The sequence below is a fragment of the Bubalus kerabau genome, chromosome 9 (assembly GCF_029407905.1).
Source record: "Bubalus kerabau isolate K-KA32 ecotype Philippines breed swamp buffalo chromosome 9, PCC_UOA_SB_1v2, whole genome shotgun sequence".
NCBI classification, from domain to species: Eukaryota; Metazoa; Chordata; class Mammalia; order Artiodactyla; family Bovidae; genus Bubalus; species Bubalus kerabau.
Genome location: NC_073632.1, coordinates 47,552,078 through 47,569,772, shown reverse-complemented (window position 1 = coordinate 47,569,772; position 17,695 = coordinate 47,552,078). Strand labels below are relative to the sequence as shown.

At 39.0% G+C, this 17,695-nt stretch overlaps 1 protein-coding gene and 1 long non-coding RNA gene across 9 annotated transcripts in view; one reads left to right on the top strand and one right to left on the bottom strand.

The window, feature by feature from the left end:
* Positions 1-9,842, top strand: part of LOC129619814 (uncharacterized) — a 95,197-nt gene extending 85,355 nt beyond the window's left edge. For both annotated transcript variants that reach the window (XR_008698166.1, XR_008698165.1), the window contains 3 exons: positions 1,624-1,693; positions 9,038-9,146; positions 9,607-9,842. This is a non-coding gene — a long non-coding RNA (uncharacterized LOC129619814). The remainder of the gene's footprint in view (positions 1-1,623; positions 1,694-9,037; positions 9,147-9,606) is intronic.
* Positions 742-17,695, bottom strand: part of CDK19 (cyclin dependent kinase 19) — a 173,371-nt gene continuing 156,417 nt past the window's right edge. For all 7 annotated transcript variants that reach the window (XM_055535187.1, XM_055535188.1, XM_055535191.1 and 4 more), the window contains 7 exons: positions 15,154-15,297; positions 14,906-14,975; positions 10,891-10,963; positions 10,421-10,518; positions 9,587-9,665; positions 8,715-8,975; positions 742-5,066 (listed from right to left, as the gene is read on the bottom strand). In XM_055535187.1, the coding sequence (XP_055391162.1) occupies positions 4,935-5,066; positions 8,715-8,975; positions 9,587-9,665; positions 10,421-10,518; positions 10,891-10,963; positions 14,906-14,975; positions 15,154-15,297 (857 nt within the window). In that variant the 3' untranslated portion in view covers positions 742-4,934. The remainder of the gene's footprint in view (positions 5,067-8,714; positions 8,976-9,586; positions 9,666-10,420; positions 10,519-10,890; positions 10,964-14,905; positions 14,976-15,153; positions 15,298-17,695) is intronic.

Below are 17,695 nucleotides of genomic sequence, written 5' to 3'. Positions count from 1 at the left end.
AACTTCCCCAAGAGAAGCTCGACCCTGTGTGTCACAGTGTTAAATATAGAGTCTGTGTCAAGTGGTGAAGCAATATCTATTTTAAATAGAGTGATATTTTTTTTAAAAAATGTATTATTTCGACTGCACTGGATCTTTGTTGTGGTTCACAGGCTTAGTTGTGGCGTGTGGGATCTTTGTTCTCCAACTAGGGGTCAAACCCAGGCCCCCTACATTGGGAGCATGGAATCTTATCCACTGGACTACCAAGGAAGTCCCAGAGTTCAGGTTTTATGTTGAATGCTTATGTCATTTAAACATTCTTCAGTTCACTCCACGATGCCTTTAACCATTGGAATAACCACAGACGATTCATCAGGTAAACTGTAGGAGGGGCAGCCAGGCACAACATAATGTCCTCAGAAAAGAAACTTCCAGGGCCATCTTCCCACAAAACGCTATTTGCTTTTTCTAAAACATCTTTCTAAATTTCATTTAAAAAAAAAAAAAAGAAAAGGGTATCTCCCCTAGAGATGTTTAAAAAACTCATTTTGCTTCTGAGGTATTTGCAAGCCTTGCCTCTTTGGTTTTGTGACATCATAAGCATCGTAAATAAGATAACATACTGCAGCTCACAGGGAGACTCTGCATCTCTGCAGGACAAGTGTAATATGAAAAGCTTCGAGGCACATACATCAGATTTTAACACTAAAACTTGTTGTAACAAGAGTTTTTCCTACACTTAAAAAATCCACAGTGACACAAAGTCAATTAAATTTTATTACAACCAAGAATATAAAATAAATGCAATGTAATTCATTTCTAACAGTCATTTCAAGAAGGATGTCAGGAAAACTCAAAAGCGAGAAACACTTGGCTCCAAAGCTGCAAGCTTGTCCTGCACCCCGGGGAGCAGGCCCCGCTGGGGGCAGCCGGCTTTCAATGCACACCTCACAGTGTGTGTGCAAAGCATACACAGTCATGTCTAAAGTCGTACAAACAGGGATGCGTGCAGAAAAATGGCTGAAGAGAGAGACAAGAACAGGTACACTTCACATAGAGGAATTATGGGAAATACAAACTAGGCAGTTTAGAAAGGTTATACTACATAACATATATAAAAAGTACTTTAAATTGTTGTTAAAAAGGACATCTTCAGTCCAGATTTTGTGTAATACTTTTAGTGTCTACACAGACAAATTTTTAAAAAAATTAAATAGTATTAATTTACTAAATATTTAGGAGATAACAGTGCATTAAGGATTTTTTTTCATATAATACATACATATCACTCCTTCGCAGTGATAGCATAGAAGAGTAAGTATGGCCTTAGGTACAACACATTTTTAAAAAACCCTAAAACAATGAACTTTGCCTTATGATATTTGTGACTATTCTTGAAGATTAAGGAAACCTAAACAGCTATGTTTTATATAAAATATTATTTATACTTGAATCCTTCAAGCTTCCTTTAGTCTGCCGTTTCACTGCCTTTCTCCATTCCCCAGAAAGATACCATTACAGAGGTTAGCATTTCTAATTCTCATAGACGGTTCCTTCATTGTACAGTTTGTCACATACAAGCATTCCAAGCAGATTAAGCTACAAGTCTTATTGTCCAACTATTTTTTCTCTCCTCTTCAGCAGAGAAAAGAGCATCATTACAGAGGCATACAACTAGCAGTTGCTTCTTCAGGAATGAGGCAGTGAGCACGTAAGTAAATGTCATCCCTTTCCATTCTTAAATGTAAATTGTGTTTACAAGAGCAAAAGAGTAGTGCAGAAGGCCAAAATTCTAAGTACTAAAGTTTTAAAACCACACAGATATAAAAATATACATGTCCTTGGCTTTTGTATGTTCCTGCATGATCTGCTTCATCTTAAGGATTGTTTCAGCCTCATAGTGTCCGTCCTGCCGCCAGGCTGCCTTACCTGTGAGCTCAGCTGTCCTGAAACTCGAGAATACTTTTTCCTAGATACACACCTTACCAAAAAGCTAACTCAAAAACTGATTTGTAATATGAAATGCAGAAAACCTTTGCTTTGATTCCTCCCTTCCTTTCAGTAACTTCCCCTTGGTTTGGATGGTCACCCTGCATTCTTAGGGGACACCGATCGTAATAAATTTTTGAAGAGGAATGTGGTTATTTGGGGAACACGAAAGTCAATTTTAACCTCAAAAATCTTCACAGGTTTCCTTCAAGGGCCCACAGTTTTAGGGCCCATGCCTATGTTAAAGGCTTTGTTCTCCTTTACAAGGAAAAGGAAATTGTGAACCAAAATTATTTCAAAGGGTAATGGGCACCAGTGGGCATCACAACTCTGAGGCAAGACCACAGGAGGAAAGCGCCAGTACGAGTGCAGTGACCAGAAAGAGCCACGTGTGTAATGGGCAGGTCTGGCTAGACCCTGTGTGAAGAACGCTGGGAACAACTGATAAAGTCCCCACCAGTTTCTGTATCAGTTCTGCCACTAAAATTCACTACATGCAAAGAAAGCAGGGTAGTCCTGTGATCACTTAAACACATATCACAAGGACTTATATCAAAGTGTATTAAAGGGCATGATATTTTGATTCACGCACATATTTGGGTTTGTCTTTTACTATATGTATGCCCCGCTCAAGGGCAGGAACAGAGCTTCTCTTTTCACTGTAATTTCCTACAAACTCAACTTAGTTGAGTATGTTCTGCCTACAAGGGCCACCTAATTGTTGTTGAAAGGCTGCTGTAAACATTTCAAATATATATTAATGCCTGTGGTGATATGTAATTGTTGGCTTTCTTGAAGGTAGATAAACAAAGACACCTCTCTATGATACTTGTTTATTATAGGGCAAAATTTGGGATAATAACTCTCTTCAAGAGGGTTTAGAAGTAGACGAAGAGACCTCATGTTCTAAGATGGTTTCATTTATAAGCCTGTCATCCCAGGAACGCTTCCTGTCATGGACTCAGTCATGAGCTCTTCAAGGACAGGAAGTATGTCTTGCCCTTCCCATCTCCCCCAGCATGATGCTGGGCACAGGGGGAGGTACCGTGAGGATCTGATGACACTGAGGCTTCAGGGCCCAGGACAGAACTTCTCACAGGTAGCTACATTATGCAGAGGGCTACTAATTTCTCATTTTTAACAGCGGAAGCAGTAAATCACCATGGAGACAATCAAATTCCTTCCAGTGGAACATGTCAACTGTTTCATCTTCAGTGTTCATATCAGCGTCCCTACACAGTCTTTGTTATTAATAAGCATTATTATGCTGAGATCAGGAAGGTCCTTGCTGGCTACAGTATCACATCAATAGTGCAAAATGTATACTGGCTTCTGTCTAAAATCTTATTTTACTTGTGTATGGACCCAGAGTAGATAACCAGGTAGATAAGTTCACAAGGAAGAGTAAAAAAATGCATATAACTTGCATATAACAGTGATCAGCTATTTCTTCTAGCTCAAGAAAACATTAAAGCAAGGCTGGTGCTGCTAGTAGCATTTAGAAGAACACAAATTTCTTGCCCCTTACATTACGAGGGAAGCTCTCAAGTCTTTACATTTCTGTGGGACTCTGGGGAGCTTCCTTATGCTGGCCAAGAAAGAACTCACTGGCTAAGAGCAAACTCAGCCTCTAATTCATAGATCATAGAAATGTAAATATGTACTTAGATAATATAGTCGTATACTATCTGCCCATAGTTTAGGCACAATTGTTAAGTTTTCTCCTAGGGGCAAAAGCAAGCATTCAGTGCAATGAAAAGATTCTTGATAGAATTAAGTTTCAGTAATAACAGCAAAATTATGCATACATCATACATACTTGAAACATGAACAAAACCTAAACTTTTAACATGCTTTAAAAATAGTCACTCTATGTCTAACACAAATACGAATGGAGAACACTGCTTTTTGTTTTAAAAGCAGATTAATTTGCAGGCTTCTATTTGAGTACCCTTGATTATGTAAGAAAGTTACTCAAGCTGACCCAGATGTGAAGAAACCAACAGTTCTTTAGAGAAGCCAACTATATGTACAATACACAAGAAAAGCTTTTCCTTCAAAGGGAAGCAATACATCCTTTGATCAGCATTACTCTTAAAGAAATCCAAGTGCAGCTAATACTCTCTTCAGTTTTCTGGTGTGGGTCACCAGAGGACTGTATTTCATCAAAGCTCTTCAAACCCTTTTTAAAGTAGACTTAAGCTACATGAAGTTTAAAATTATCATTCTTAATTACTGAATACTATTCAGAATAAGATGATTCTGGGAACTAAGTTCCATATGAAGGATTATATAAAAATTACCACATGTTTTAGTTCTTCATAGCATACAGCATAGTAACTGCAAAGATCTAGGCTGTTTTTGGTTGCAGGTTCCCACTGTCCCACCACTTGTCTTTTTACTAGACCTTCCCTGAAACTAGATAAATAAAAATGTAATAGTAAGGTACTTTGGGACAGTAACAGTTCCTGTTTAAGATTTCCATGAACAAAAGAGTTAGATTCTGTGAAAACCACGTAGTGCTTTAAAAGGTGCATATTTACCTGTGTTGCTAGATCAGTTCATGAAGTATAAAACTATACACCACTGGAGTCTTGTTTCCAAAACATTAAAATCCTAATAAAAGAGCTTTGAAAAGATAAATCATAGCGATTGCTACAGCATGAGAAAGGTGCACCAGGAAATCCTTCCCAAAGATGCTGAAGGTTACAGAAGTTAAGTGCTGGGATTAGATCAGACGCTTTATCAGAGAAGTCACAATGGAACACATGCAGGGAAAGGCTGTTGGGGAAACTTCACAAAAATCTTCTTTAAGTCACTAAAGAAGAGACATCAGTCAGTCTTGCAAAATGCTCCGTAAATAGTTCTCCTCCTAAGTGGCTGGCAGCATCAGAGCTTGCATTTTTGGTTCTCTTCAATGCAGACATCATATTGCTGGAGTCTGTGCTCTGGGCTGTGGCCGGTCAGTAGCGGTGGGCCTGGTGAGATGGGTGGTACTGTGTGCTCTGCTGAGACGAGGAGGAGTAGCCTAGTGTGCTCTGGGACTGAGAGGATCCCTGGACGCTGCTTTGGTAATTCAGGCGCGAGCTGGAGTGCTAGGAGAGGAAACAGGAAAAGGGGATGACCTATGGGGTACGAGAGCAGCTCAAGATGTTCATCGCAATAGGACACAGAGGGCTGTGGGTTCTGACCCATGGTAGCTGACAGCTAATTCCATGTGTCAGTATGTTTTGCTGATTTCACCTCATAGCCTGCTACCACTGTTCTGGCATGCACGAAAGATGGCTGGATGTCTTTGGAAGATAAGCTACATGGGCAATGAGAGGTAGAGGGGAAATTGACGTTGACTAATTCTGGTTAGAGATTCTTTGCATAACTGAGATTTGCAAACAGGAAGAATCAATTTGGCATTTTGATCCGGTGGTGTTCATAATGTATACTGATGTGCTGTTAATTTTCTCATTATAAATAACAAAGCTGTGACTAAGAAATCATTTTTAGAAAAGAGTTTCCTCAGGTAGAGGCTAGAGTAGCCTCAGCAGCACCACCTACCTGACAAAGCAAGACAAGGTAGCAGCAAATAGGTGCTTTTTTAAAAATCAACTTCAGATAACATTTAGAATTAAAAAAAAAAAATTGTATGTGAAAATTTCCTCGAGAAGGCTACGACAAATGTATTTCAATTCAGTGTATTCTTATTACCTTAAATGAAACATTCATCTTCATGGTATCAAGGGCAAATATGGAAAAATATGTAAAAGAAAAATTCATCTATAGAAATAGAATATAGTGGTTGGTTAACTATAAGCAGTGCTTGTTAACTGCAGCTGTGTCTTTGGCTCTGCCCATAAGACTGGTTCTTCCTGTGAGCAAAGCATGACAAGATCCTATGTAATAAAGCTATTGTGAAAGTGTTAGTCGCTCAGTCGTATCTGACTCTTTGCGACCCCACGGACTGTAGCCCGCCAGGCTCCTCTGCCTGTAGGATTTCCCAAGCAAGAATACTGGAGTGGATTGCCATGCCCTCTTCCAGGAGATCTTCCCAACCAAGGGATCAAACCCAGGTCTCCTGCATTGCAGGCAGATTCTTTACCATCTGAACCACCAGGGAAGCCCAATAAAGCTATTACTTGGAGTTTAAAATGTAAATGACCTTGAGGTGGCATTGGCGGGTTTAATGAAGGACAAATCAGCAAGGCTGTCCCACTCAGTGCACGAGAGGCAGCCAAACTGGACTTGTAACATCTGGTCCAAGAAAACAGGGCAATAAGATAGTTTTGGTTAAAAATAATGCCACTTAATTCCTTCCTTTGTTACACAACTCTTAGTCGTATTGTTGTAAGAAGCCTTGACAAATCCTAACAACATTTATTGTAAGTTTACTATGGAAAAAAAAAATGTTCTTTCCATTCACAAGGCCTACAGTTGTTAGGCTGCCTATGACTGCTTTTACTTTAGCAGATTAGACTCTGCACAATAGCTCCTCCATACTGGATAAAGAACAAATGTGGGAGAAGGAAATGGCAACCCACTCCAGTATTCTTGCCTAGAGAATCCCGTGGACAGAGGAGCCTGGTGGGTTGCTGTCCATAGCGTCGGAAAGAGTCGGACATGAATGAAGTGACTTAGCATGTATGCATGCATTGGAGAAGGAAATGGCAACCCACTCCAGTATTCTTGCCTGGAGAATCCCAGGGACAGAGGAGCCTGGTGGGCTGCCATCTGTGGGGTTGCACAGAGTCGGACACGACTGAAGCGACTTAGCAGCAGCAGCAGTGCTGATACTATGAGAGCTGCAAAGAGGTCTCTTTCCAACTAAAGAGCTGAGAAAGCGATCCATGTCACAGATATGCTGGTTTATTTTTAAGTAGACAGCTCAGTATGGACAAAGAAAAACATTTGAAGAACTCCTAGATTTGAAAGGAGTAAATACAGTTAAGTAATCTGTCCATGACTGACTATAATCAGTCTAATATAACATAATCAGAGACACCAAGATGCACTAGCACATGATAGAGGTTTGTTGCTCATATAATACAATAGGAATAAACTAATGTTAGGGCAAAGCTGACTGTATAGTAAAATTCAAATACGTTCGTGACAACTACCCAAATAGCAAGCTGCTTTGCAGACCAAACTGATGCCTTGATTAGTTTAATTGGAACCAGTGGAAGTGCTATTATATACTCTGCTGCTTACAGGGAATCTTCCAAGAGAAGTTTTCAAAGTAGCTGCGTTGAGATATTCAAAATGTAAAGCCAGTTTAAACAGCTATTTATTATGTCTTTCTTGTTAGCGTTTCTCTGGTTTCCAGTTCCTAATCAGTGAGTTTATGTCTTCATTGCCTGTGGTTTTGTTTTCTATTATCTCTCTCCTACATGCTCCTTCTCCACCAGTTCCCTGAGGGACTGTGGTTCTAAACCTTTTTTTAAAGTTTTTTGTTTCCCTTCTTAGATCTTAAGTTTGTTACTACCTTGAAAACTTTTTTTTTTCCCCAAGATTCCCTACGGTTTTCACCCGTATTTTTACCTGTCTCTCCAAACATCAATCCTTAGGGTTTCTTCCTTTAATTTCTTGAATGGTAATACAATTGTAGTTTTTGTTTGAATCTCAACAAATGTATTTTCTTGTCTCAAAATTTTATTTCTTGTGAGATTTAACAGTTATTCCTGACAAGTCTTTGTCCCTCTCTCTTCTGTCATGTGGCGATGTACTGATTACTTCCGCCCAGTGATAGCAAATCCTTCTAAAGTGTGCTGCTTGCTTTGTTCACAGTAAGGCACCATTCCTCTCCCTTTCAACTGCTTATCTAGGGGTCTTTTTCTGACCCAAACCCGACAGACAGATGGAAGGGTAAAATGAGAAATGTTGAGGAGGAGCTGCCTACCTCACCTTCCCTCCTCAGGGTTGTAAGATAAACAAGAAACAAAATATCTTGCAATTACATGAAATGACAAAAATCTTCATTTTTCATATAATGCCCTAGAAAGATTAGAACTGTAAAATCAAACTTTAGAGTTAAGTACTGCTTATTTCTAAAAGGATCTATTTAAGTATTGTTGTTCTCTAGTCACTCAGTCATGTCTGACTCTTGGTGACCCCCATGGACTGCAGCTCACCAGACTCCTCTGTTCATGGGATTTTCCCAGCAAGAATACTGGAGTAGGCTGTCATTTCCTTCTCTAGGAGAATCTTCACGACCCAAGGATGGAACCTGCATCTCTTGTTTGGCAAGCGGATTCTTTACCACTGAGCTACCTGGAAAGCCCATATGTATACTTAACATTTCATAAAATGTATTGCTAAAAAAAGAGACAACAGACTCAAAACGGAGTCATTTGTGTTAAGCCCATGTAACCAAACTGAGACTTAATACCTAACCTAACTGCAGTTTCAGCCCCTCCCAGAATGTACTCTTCCCCAGTCGGTCTGCAATCTCTGCTCAGCACTTGAGAAGTAATCTACCTGGTAGACTCCTGCGGTCCCCAGAGGAAGGTGCCCTTGCCTGACATGATCAGCTCTCTGCTAAAGTAACATCCGGTCCCACCTCCTTCTACCTATAGAAGTCCAGAAGTCTTTCATCTTGTACAGCTCTTCAGAGCCTTTTTCTATATGCTATATGAGCTGCTACCTGATACATGAATCACCGAATGCAGCCAATGAGACCTTTAAAATTTGCTCAGTTGCATTCTGTTTTCCGACGGTATGTCAACATGAAAAAGTACAACATTGAGGGGCAGTACCTGATAATCTGAGGGCATAACAGGCCCGCCCGAGTTTGTGCCTGAAGGCCCCAGCCGCGGTTTCTTGTTGGGAGGCACCTGGTTAAGGCCGGAGTCCTGGCTGTGCTGCAGCCCTGCTCCGGCCGGCCCGGCCCCTGCACCTCCTGCAGTCCCGTTGGTCTGGGTGCTGTTCTGCTGCTGTGGGGGTGCCTGCGGGGGGGCAGCCGCCTGCTGTGGAGGGGCTGTGGGCTGCTGATGTTGGTTCTGCTGCTGTTGCTGGTTCTTATGAAAAGAGAAAAAAAAGGCAAGCTTGGTATGGAATGAAACCACGCCTGTCATTGTAGGATATGCATATGAGACTGTCAGCCAACCTGGGGAGAAACCTATGTGGGACACCAAAGTGACTGGCATGCCTGGACAATGGAGCAGCCAGGGACTACAGCACCCCCACAGGTGAGTACAGAGCCCCAAAGAGGACTCGTTCTCTGAAGTTCATTTAGATTGCACAGTAATCCTCCTTGTCAGGGACAGACATCCCACTGAAGACACAGGCCCAGAGGAAAGAGCAACTCCTTAAAACAGCTCTAACAGTCTTTTCAGTCAATTTGGAAAAAGAAGGGCCATGTGGGGAGGAGTCAGTACAATCAAAGCAAAGCATAGCGTGATGCTTTAAAAGCAGCCTGCATAAAATGATGGCAATGACACTGAACAAACAAAAGCAAGAATCAAGAATCGGGGAATAAAATAGACTGTAAAACAAATCAGGAAGTTCATTTATCTGTGAATGCGCATTTCAAACTGCAGAGTACAATCAAGTAAATACACAATTAAATAAAATGCAGTTAAATATATAGGAATGACTACATTTATCCTTCCCTAAGTGCAATTTATACCTTGTCACCTTTTTCTTCAGGTTCATCTTCATTAAGGAATTCTCGTTTGGGGTATGGAATCTGGCAGCCAGCAAACACACTACAAATCATTGAAGGAAAAAAAAATACATGTCATGACCTAAAATCTATAATATGATTGACCTTGTGCATTTAAAATTCCACTTTTTTTTTTCTTATTTCCTACTCTTCATCTGTGGCTGGTATGCCTCTCAATGCAATTTAAGCAATAAGAAAAGAACAATTTGTCATCTAAGTTTTACACTAGCAGAACTGCCACTTTCAATAACAAATCTTAAAACTGCGTTTAGCTAGTTGACATATGTAATGCAGAAATTTCTCCACACACACTTCATCAGCACTAAAAAGAGGTGACTGTGTATTTGCTTCAACAATGAAAGTAATTTTTTTCTCAAGAAAAGCTGTACCTCTAATATCAGTAAGTCCAAGCACAATTTATATCTGTGGGTATAATAAGGATGCGGAAATGGAGAGGTATAATAATGCAGCAGAGACACAGAATTTTAAAAGCTCAGTTCCCTACTGGTTTGGTGTAAACTGTTCTGGCTGACCGATCTATAATAAAAGTCCCATCTGTTCTCAGCTTTAGTTTTTGTCTATAAAACTGATTAATGACCATTCCGTAAACTTGTTTTCATTCACACCTCTTTACAGCTTTGCCTGTTTCAAAATACAGGACCTCTCGACTAGTTTTTCCCTGAGGTGGTATTAACCAAGGAAATAAAAGGCTCGAGTAACAAGTGCTTCCCTTGCCTTTAGCCGCCACCGCACACCCTCAACCTGGAGCCAAGTGCACAGAAAAGGAAGGGCACATACTCTAATGTCGGCAAGGGGTCCTCCTGGAAATAGGGGTCCTGCAGAGCCTGCTCGGAGGTAATTCTCTTGGTTGGATCCATCGTGAGGAGTTTCTGAAGCTAGAATAACACATAAGAAATTGACAGCACATGAAAGTTTGCTTCCAGGTGAATGTTCTGACTGTGTTAATGTCTAACAGAATTAACATCAAGCGCCAGTTTATTAATACACTACACACATTTATGTGAAACTGACAGAAATGATTAGCAGTAAAGCCGTTTTAGAATTTTTTTTTCCTTACTGGTAAACCACTGGAAACAAGGCTAAAAGTCAAGGGTGATGTCTCAAAGGAAAAAGATTTAATTTTGCCCCAACATCCACCAGTTTCTTTTTTCCTGAAGAGGAGGAAGAGCTGGGACAATTTCACGGTAAGTGGGGTGGGGTGAGAGCTGTGCTAAGGACACCTTCCCACTCTGGAGAGATGCACCTACCAAAAGGAATACTTTGCTGTCAGGCTTGACCTTGTGTTTCTCCATGTACTTTATGAGGCTGCTGTTGGCGTACCTGCAAAGACATGACATCCACACACTATTGAGGACATTCACACAATTGACATCTTTTAATGGAAGGTTCCAAGGTTGGTTTTCCTATGAGGTATGTATTCATTTAAGCCATTGTTTTGGGGGTTTTTTTCCTGATTAAAAAGGAACACAAAACCAAATGTTGGTAAATGTGTAAAAAAAGAAATAAGAATTGTTACACATTGCATGTAAGAGTTTATACTGTTAGAATTACTTTGGAAAATAATAATGCATTAACCATTAGAGCTGAAAATGTGACTATCCTATGATCCAGCAATTCCTTCCTATGTACATATTCTATATCAGGATATCAACTGCTCAGGCTGAGGGGTGAGTAAATGGGTATTCATTTTATTATTCTAAATAGACTACATATTTTCATCATGTATATTCTTTCCTACATATGAAATATTTCAAATTTAAAAGTTCAAGAAACAGGTAATATATGTTTATGGTAGAAAATTTAGAGAATATAAAAAAGTATAATAGAAAAAATTGAAAACACTCATAATCAAGCTATGAAGCAATTTAAAAAACTCTAGCATCAAGATTTGATAATTTTCCTTTGGCATTTTTTCTGTGCATACATATATATACACATAAAGAAGTATTTGTTTTTATAAAATTGGAATCATAGTATACATAAGTTGTCCTTTTCTTACTTAATGTTGTTTTATAAGCATTTTCTCTTGCCAAACGCTCTTTAAGCTTATTATTTGTACTGGTTGAACATTTTCTACTGTTACTAATGATGCTTGTTTCACAACAGTTAGAAAGTGCAGATCCTTGTAGGTAAATTTGGTACACATTCAGGGGGACAGGACTGCATGGCAGGTGAGAATCAGAGGCCCCTCCCAGACCCTGACTCAGTCCTTTACCAGTTGTGTGATCTTGGGCAGTTAACCTCTATGAAAGCCTTTAGGTGCCTCATCTTAACTATGTGTGGCTGCTTTGATGCTTTTTCAGGATAAAGTCTTAGAATTATTAGGTCAAAGGGTAAGTACATGCCAAAGCCATTTTTGTGTGCTCTAGAACTTGCTACATGAACCTGGCCCTCAGACCAGCAGCATGGGCAGCGGAAAGCCTGCACTAGGAATGCAGGTACTCAGGCCCTATTCCGGATTCTGAATCAGAATCTTTAACAAGGTCTCCAGGTGATCTGTGGATACCTTAATGTCTGAGAAGCATTCATTCTCCCCAGTAGCTATAAGTAAGGATGCCCATTTTATTATGCCCTTGCCAACACCAGGTATTTTTTAAGAAAATCTTTGCCATGTATATTAACTTAAAAATTATTTTCCTCCAATACCAGGAATATTTTTATTGGCAAGGTAACCATTAAGTTTAGTGATGGTTAAACAAAACTTTAAGGTTTCGTTTAAATGGAGTCCGTCAACATAGCTTTGGTCTTTATGTTGAATCAACTGATTTCTTGACTTAACTCCCGATCCTAAGGTTGTTCCTATCATAATATAAAAGGTCTTGAAGTTGAAAAATCCTATTGCTCGATTCCCGTTGTGGTTTCTTATTTTTCCTAATATTACAAATAAGATAAATTGTCATTTTCTATATTATCCTCTTCTAGATTTACTACAGTTTAGGAGCTGAACAATTTTCAAACTCTCTATATACATTATAAAGCATTTTATCAGCATGTTTATTCAAACATTCAATTTTTAAAGTCAACTTATTTCCTTTTAATTCTGTTCTCACCTTGCCTTCTAATGAGCTAACAAGAGCTGACACTTTGGAAAGATTACAGAAAAAATTCTGTTGTTACCCTTCACAATTCACATCAAGAGTAATTTTTTTGGTTCTTTTTATCTAATATAATGAAAACAAGTTATTTGTTTACTTTCTAATGTCATTTGAAATAATATTATCTGGAATTTTTTATTATACTTTAGTGACTTGTATGTAAACTGCATTATATTTAGCTAATTTTTAATAAATTCCTTTTTGTGTTATGTATTAGTAGGCAGCTTTTATGTGGATAAAATTGTTTGCTTAGAAAGTATGGGCTCTTATCTTTTTCTGTTAATTTTTAACTAAATGTCATTTATCTTTCTAAATTTCTCTCCTGTTATTTCTGGTTATTGTAAATACTATCATTTTATGTAAAACTCTTCCTTTGGCCTTTAAATACTAAGATAAAATGTTGTGTCTTAATTAATTTTCTCTTTTATATTACCAGCTTATCTTCAATTACTTGAACCACTTTCATTTAATACCCATTTGACAAGTAACTAATGAACATGCACCATATACTAGGCCCTGGAGATGCCTCTAATGGTGCCTAAAATGGGCACGATCCATATTCTAGAGGGAAAGGCAGATAAGTGTTCAAAAGCCAACTGTCGAGCAAAGTGATGTGTGCTGAGAGAAGCAGCTCAGGATATGCCACAGGAGTGCAGAGGGGGAGCACCTGACTAGAAGGGCAAGGGGAGACCGCATCAGGATAGAAAGGATAAACAGGAGTTATCTGATGAAATGGGTGGGGAGGATGGTATCAATATATCCTGAGGGAACAGCATGTGTAAAAATCCAGGGGTCCAAGAAAGCTCAGGGGTTTTGAGGATCTTAAAGAAATTTATGATGTGCAGCCCACAGAGTACAAAGTGGACAGAGGTTTAGGAGATAAATTTGGTGATGCCCAGGCTTTTGTAAGCCACATTTAAAAACTGAAAACAACGTGAAGACTGACATGCTCAGATGTGCTTTTGGCAATGACTGCAGAACAGGCAGTGAGTCAGAATGAAAACTGAAGGTAGAAATACCACTTATGAGGCCAGTGCAGGATCCCAGGTGAGAGAGAGGGTGGTAGTCTGGTCTATAATAGTGGCAGGGTAGATGGAGAGAAATACAGAGATCTGAAGGATATTGAAACAAAGAATTTACTAGATTTGCTAATCGTTTGGACACTAGGGGATAAAATGGAAGACAGTGAGAGAGGAGAAGGATCAGGGACATCTTTAAGGTCTTTGGCTTGAACAATTAGGTAAATCATGGTGCCATTTCCTAAGATAAGGAATATAGTGGGAGGAAAAGTTTAGGAGGACGGATGATGAGCTCAGTTTGGGACACGTATTTTGAAGTATTTATGGGACACTCAATTTGGGATTCCAAAAAGCAGTTAGATACATGGGTCTGAAACTTGGAAAGGAAGGCAGAGTAGAATGTATAAATTGGGAGCCACCAGCATAACTGGTGCGCTGTAGCCATCAAAATCACAGAGACTGTCCAGGGAAATGTCTAGGGTGAGAAGAGAGCCCAATTCAGACACCTGAGCAATGTCAGCGCTCTCTTTAGGAGCTGCATGGAGGCAAGGACCCCTACCTAGGACTGTGTGAAAGAGAGGCCCCAAATGATCAGTGCCATTCGCTGCTGCTTTATCATGTCTGCTTCTGTTCCTACAAGCCATTCCTGTCCTGAAATTGTTCTGTTACGTTTCCCAAATGAGACTCTCTTCCACCTTTTCCTCTAGGTGCTCATATTTATAACAAACTCCTCTCATTTCCACTCAGCATAGACATCCCACCAGTTGGTTTTACTCAGATCCTAGCCATGTGTTCTTCCTCCTGCCACCCTTGCTGGTTGCCTAGCCCAGCATTTCAGACACAACTCATGACACAGATAAAGACAAAACTACCATTAAGGCCTTGAACTGAGCCCCTTTCCAAGCTAAACAGAAGAGACTTTTAAACTGTCTATTGACCCTTAAATTATTAAAAGTTTTTAAATAAATATATGCCTGAGCCTGGCATATACATTAACAACATTTGAAATATCTTCTTTAAATCCATAAACATAATTAATATACTAACATCTAAGTTTCTGGTTTAAACAATAATCTATCTGGTTTTTAAAAGGATTAATTTAAACATTCCCACTGGATGTTACTTGTATGTAATATGGTATTACTTACGTTGTTCTTCTAAAGTCTTTCTGAAGTGTTGGGTATTCTGGCATCTTTCTAATATCTTCCCAGTCTTTATCTTAGGCAAAATAAAATATTGAATGTTGTTACAGGAAATAATGTCACTTATCAAAAATCTAGTTATTTTAGCTTAAAAATATACATAAAAATACTTAAAATATCCTTTTCAAAAAGAATGTTTTTGAAATATGACTCAAGTATTATTTTGAAAAAAATAAAATAAATAAATAAATTACCTGCAGGAAATCCCATGACACTAAATATTCGGTCTAGTTGATCATGATGAAAAGGATTGCTTGTTTTTATATCTTCCTGACGACAGTGAAAAATAGGTTCTGAAGTCAACAGTTCAGCAAATATGCAACCTATTGCCCATATATCTATGAAGGAAGAAAAACAACTTTTTGTACACATTTATTGTATTTCTTTGGTTATAATTTCTTGGTATAATCACAACCTACATATAAAAATATTTTTCAAGGTAGGCAGATGGATGAAATAGGTAAAAGAGCTTAAGAGGTACAAACTTCCAAGGATGTTACAGGGATGAAATGTACACAAAGGGAATAAAGTCAATGGTATTGTAATAACTTTACAATGGTGAGAGATGGTAACTGGACTTACTGTGATGATTATTTTGCAACATATAAAAATTATATATGTCATATATCTTAATATAATACTGCATATTAAGTATAGCTTTTAAAAAGAAAAGAATCCCCCAAATAAATTTTAAAAACCTTTTCAGTGAATACAGTAAGTATATTAAGAAAACATATATGATATGAAATAGCTATATCATTGGGCTTCCCTGGTGGCTCAGACAGTAAAGAATCTGCCTGCAATGTGGGAGACCTGGGTTCGATCCCTGGGTTGGAAAGATCTCCTGGAGGAGGGCATGGCAACCCATTCCAGTATTCTTGCTTGCAGAATCCTCATGGATAGAGGAGCTTGAAGAGCTACAGTCCATGCGGTCACAAAGAGTTGGACACAACTGAGTGACTGAACACAGCACAGCTATACCATCACATAACAGACTGAAAGTCAAATAAAAAACATTTACTTGTAAATTTCTTGATCAAGATAAACTTGGGGAACTCAATTTAGCAAGCAATGAGTTTTCTTTACATTTAGGCAAAAGCCTTTCTAACCACTATTAATAATTTAATTGCTGAAGCATTCAACTGATAATCTAATACAAGGCATAACACTCAAGATGTGATAGAATAAAATAATATGATCAGGTATGGTGATATCTTTAAAGCAATCAAATACATAATGACTAGAATTTTTGAGTTGTCGGTCTAGACGGTACAGATTACACAAAATAATTTGGAAAAACTCAACTTTTGTCTGAAAGATACCACCTACGGTTTTTTCAAGAAGTGGTAAGATCTGCTGCTGCTGCTAAGTCACTTCAGTCATGTCCAACTCTGTACGACCTCACAGACGGCAGCCCACCAGGCTCCTCCATCCCTGGGATTCTCCAGGCAAGAATATTGGAGTGGGTTGCCATTTCCTTCTCCAATACATGCATGCATGCTAAGTCGCTTCAGTCATGTCCGATTCTGTGTGACCCCATAGACGGCAGCCCACCAGGCTCCTCTGTCCACAGGATTCTCTAGGCAAGAATACTGGAGTGGGCTGCCATTTCTAGAAGCTGATAAATACAAGTATATACAAGTACTGCATGACACCAGTAAAGAGAAGTGATCTGAACATACTCACTTAGATGTTGCCCCAACTCCACCATGCCAAGATACATTGAGGCATCTTTCAGAGTTTTATTAACTACTTCAAATAACCAGTTAAAGATGATTCTACTTGGATTTTACACATTGAAAAACTATAGTTTTAATCTAGATTCTAAGACTGTAATATTTATAATGCTTTGCCAAATGTACATGTGAACTAATTTTTGTGAGATGTATATTCATACTTGCCCACTTAGTATTTTTAAAGTTAATAACACAGAGACTATGGGATAGCATAGAAAAGTACAGTGTTTAGAAGTCTTCTAAACATAGCAATCACATTCTACTATTCTACATTCTACTATTACATATATAGTAATGTCTCATGTATCTGACTCCATTCAGGGATGGTTTCCTTCCACACAAGTTAGCCTTCCGGATAATGGGAATATATCCTTTCAATAACCATTTTTATTACGTTATTACCTGCCATCTTAAGAGGCTATAAAATATAACTTAATCATCCTCATTATGAAGATCCAACAAGAATAATAATACTGTTCAGTGTCTACTTTGTCATTTTTTTCTCTGCCATGTCATGTTGGCTGTCCCCCTGGCCCTGATATGGCAGCCTCTGACTGTCCCAAGTCTTCCTGCAGCTGCCTCTACTATGCAGTCAATGGAGACAACTACTGTATGTTACTGGCCACAGAGTTCCTGGTTGGCCCTCTAATCAAGGACAGGGGCCTGTATCTAGATTTCCTGAAGAACTGCTAAGAGGAGGAACCTCAATGTAGCAGGCATTATTAAATTCTAGGGTGTCTTGCCTCATATTAGCATCTAATTTTAAATGATCACCTGGCTCCAGCACCATCTATACCCATTTCTCAGCTCTTTCCTTTATCAATGACTTGCACTTTTCTCTCTCTTCCTCTCCTCTCTCCTCCCTGCCTCCCCCTGCCCCACTCCCTGTGTGTGTGTGTGTGTGTGTGTGTGTGTGTGTGTCTCTCTCTCTCTCTCTCACACATACCACAACCACCACCACTCACCTCCTGGGTTAAATCTCATTTCATAAATTTTCACT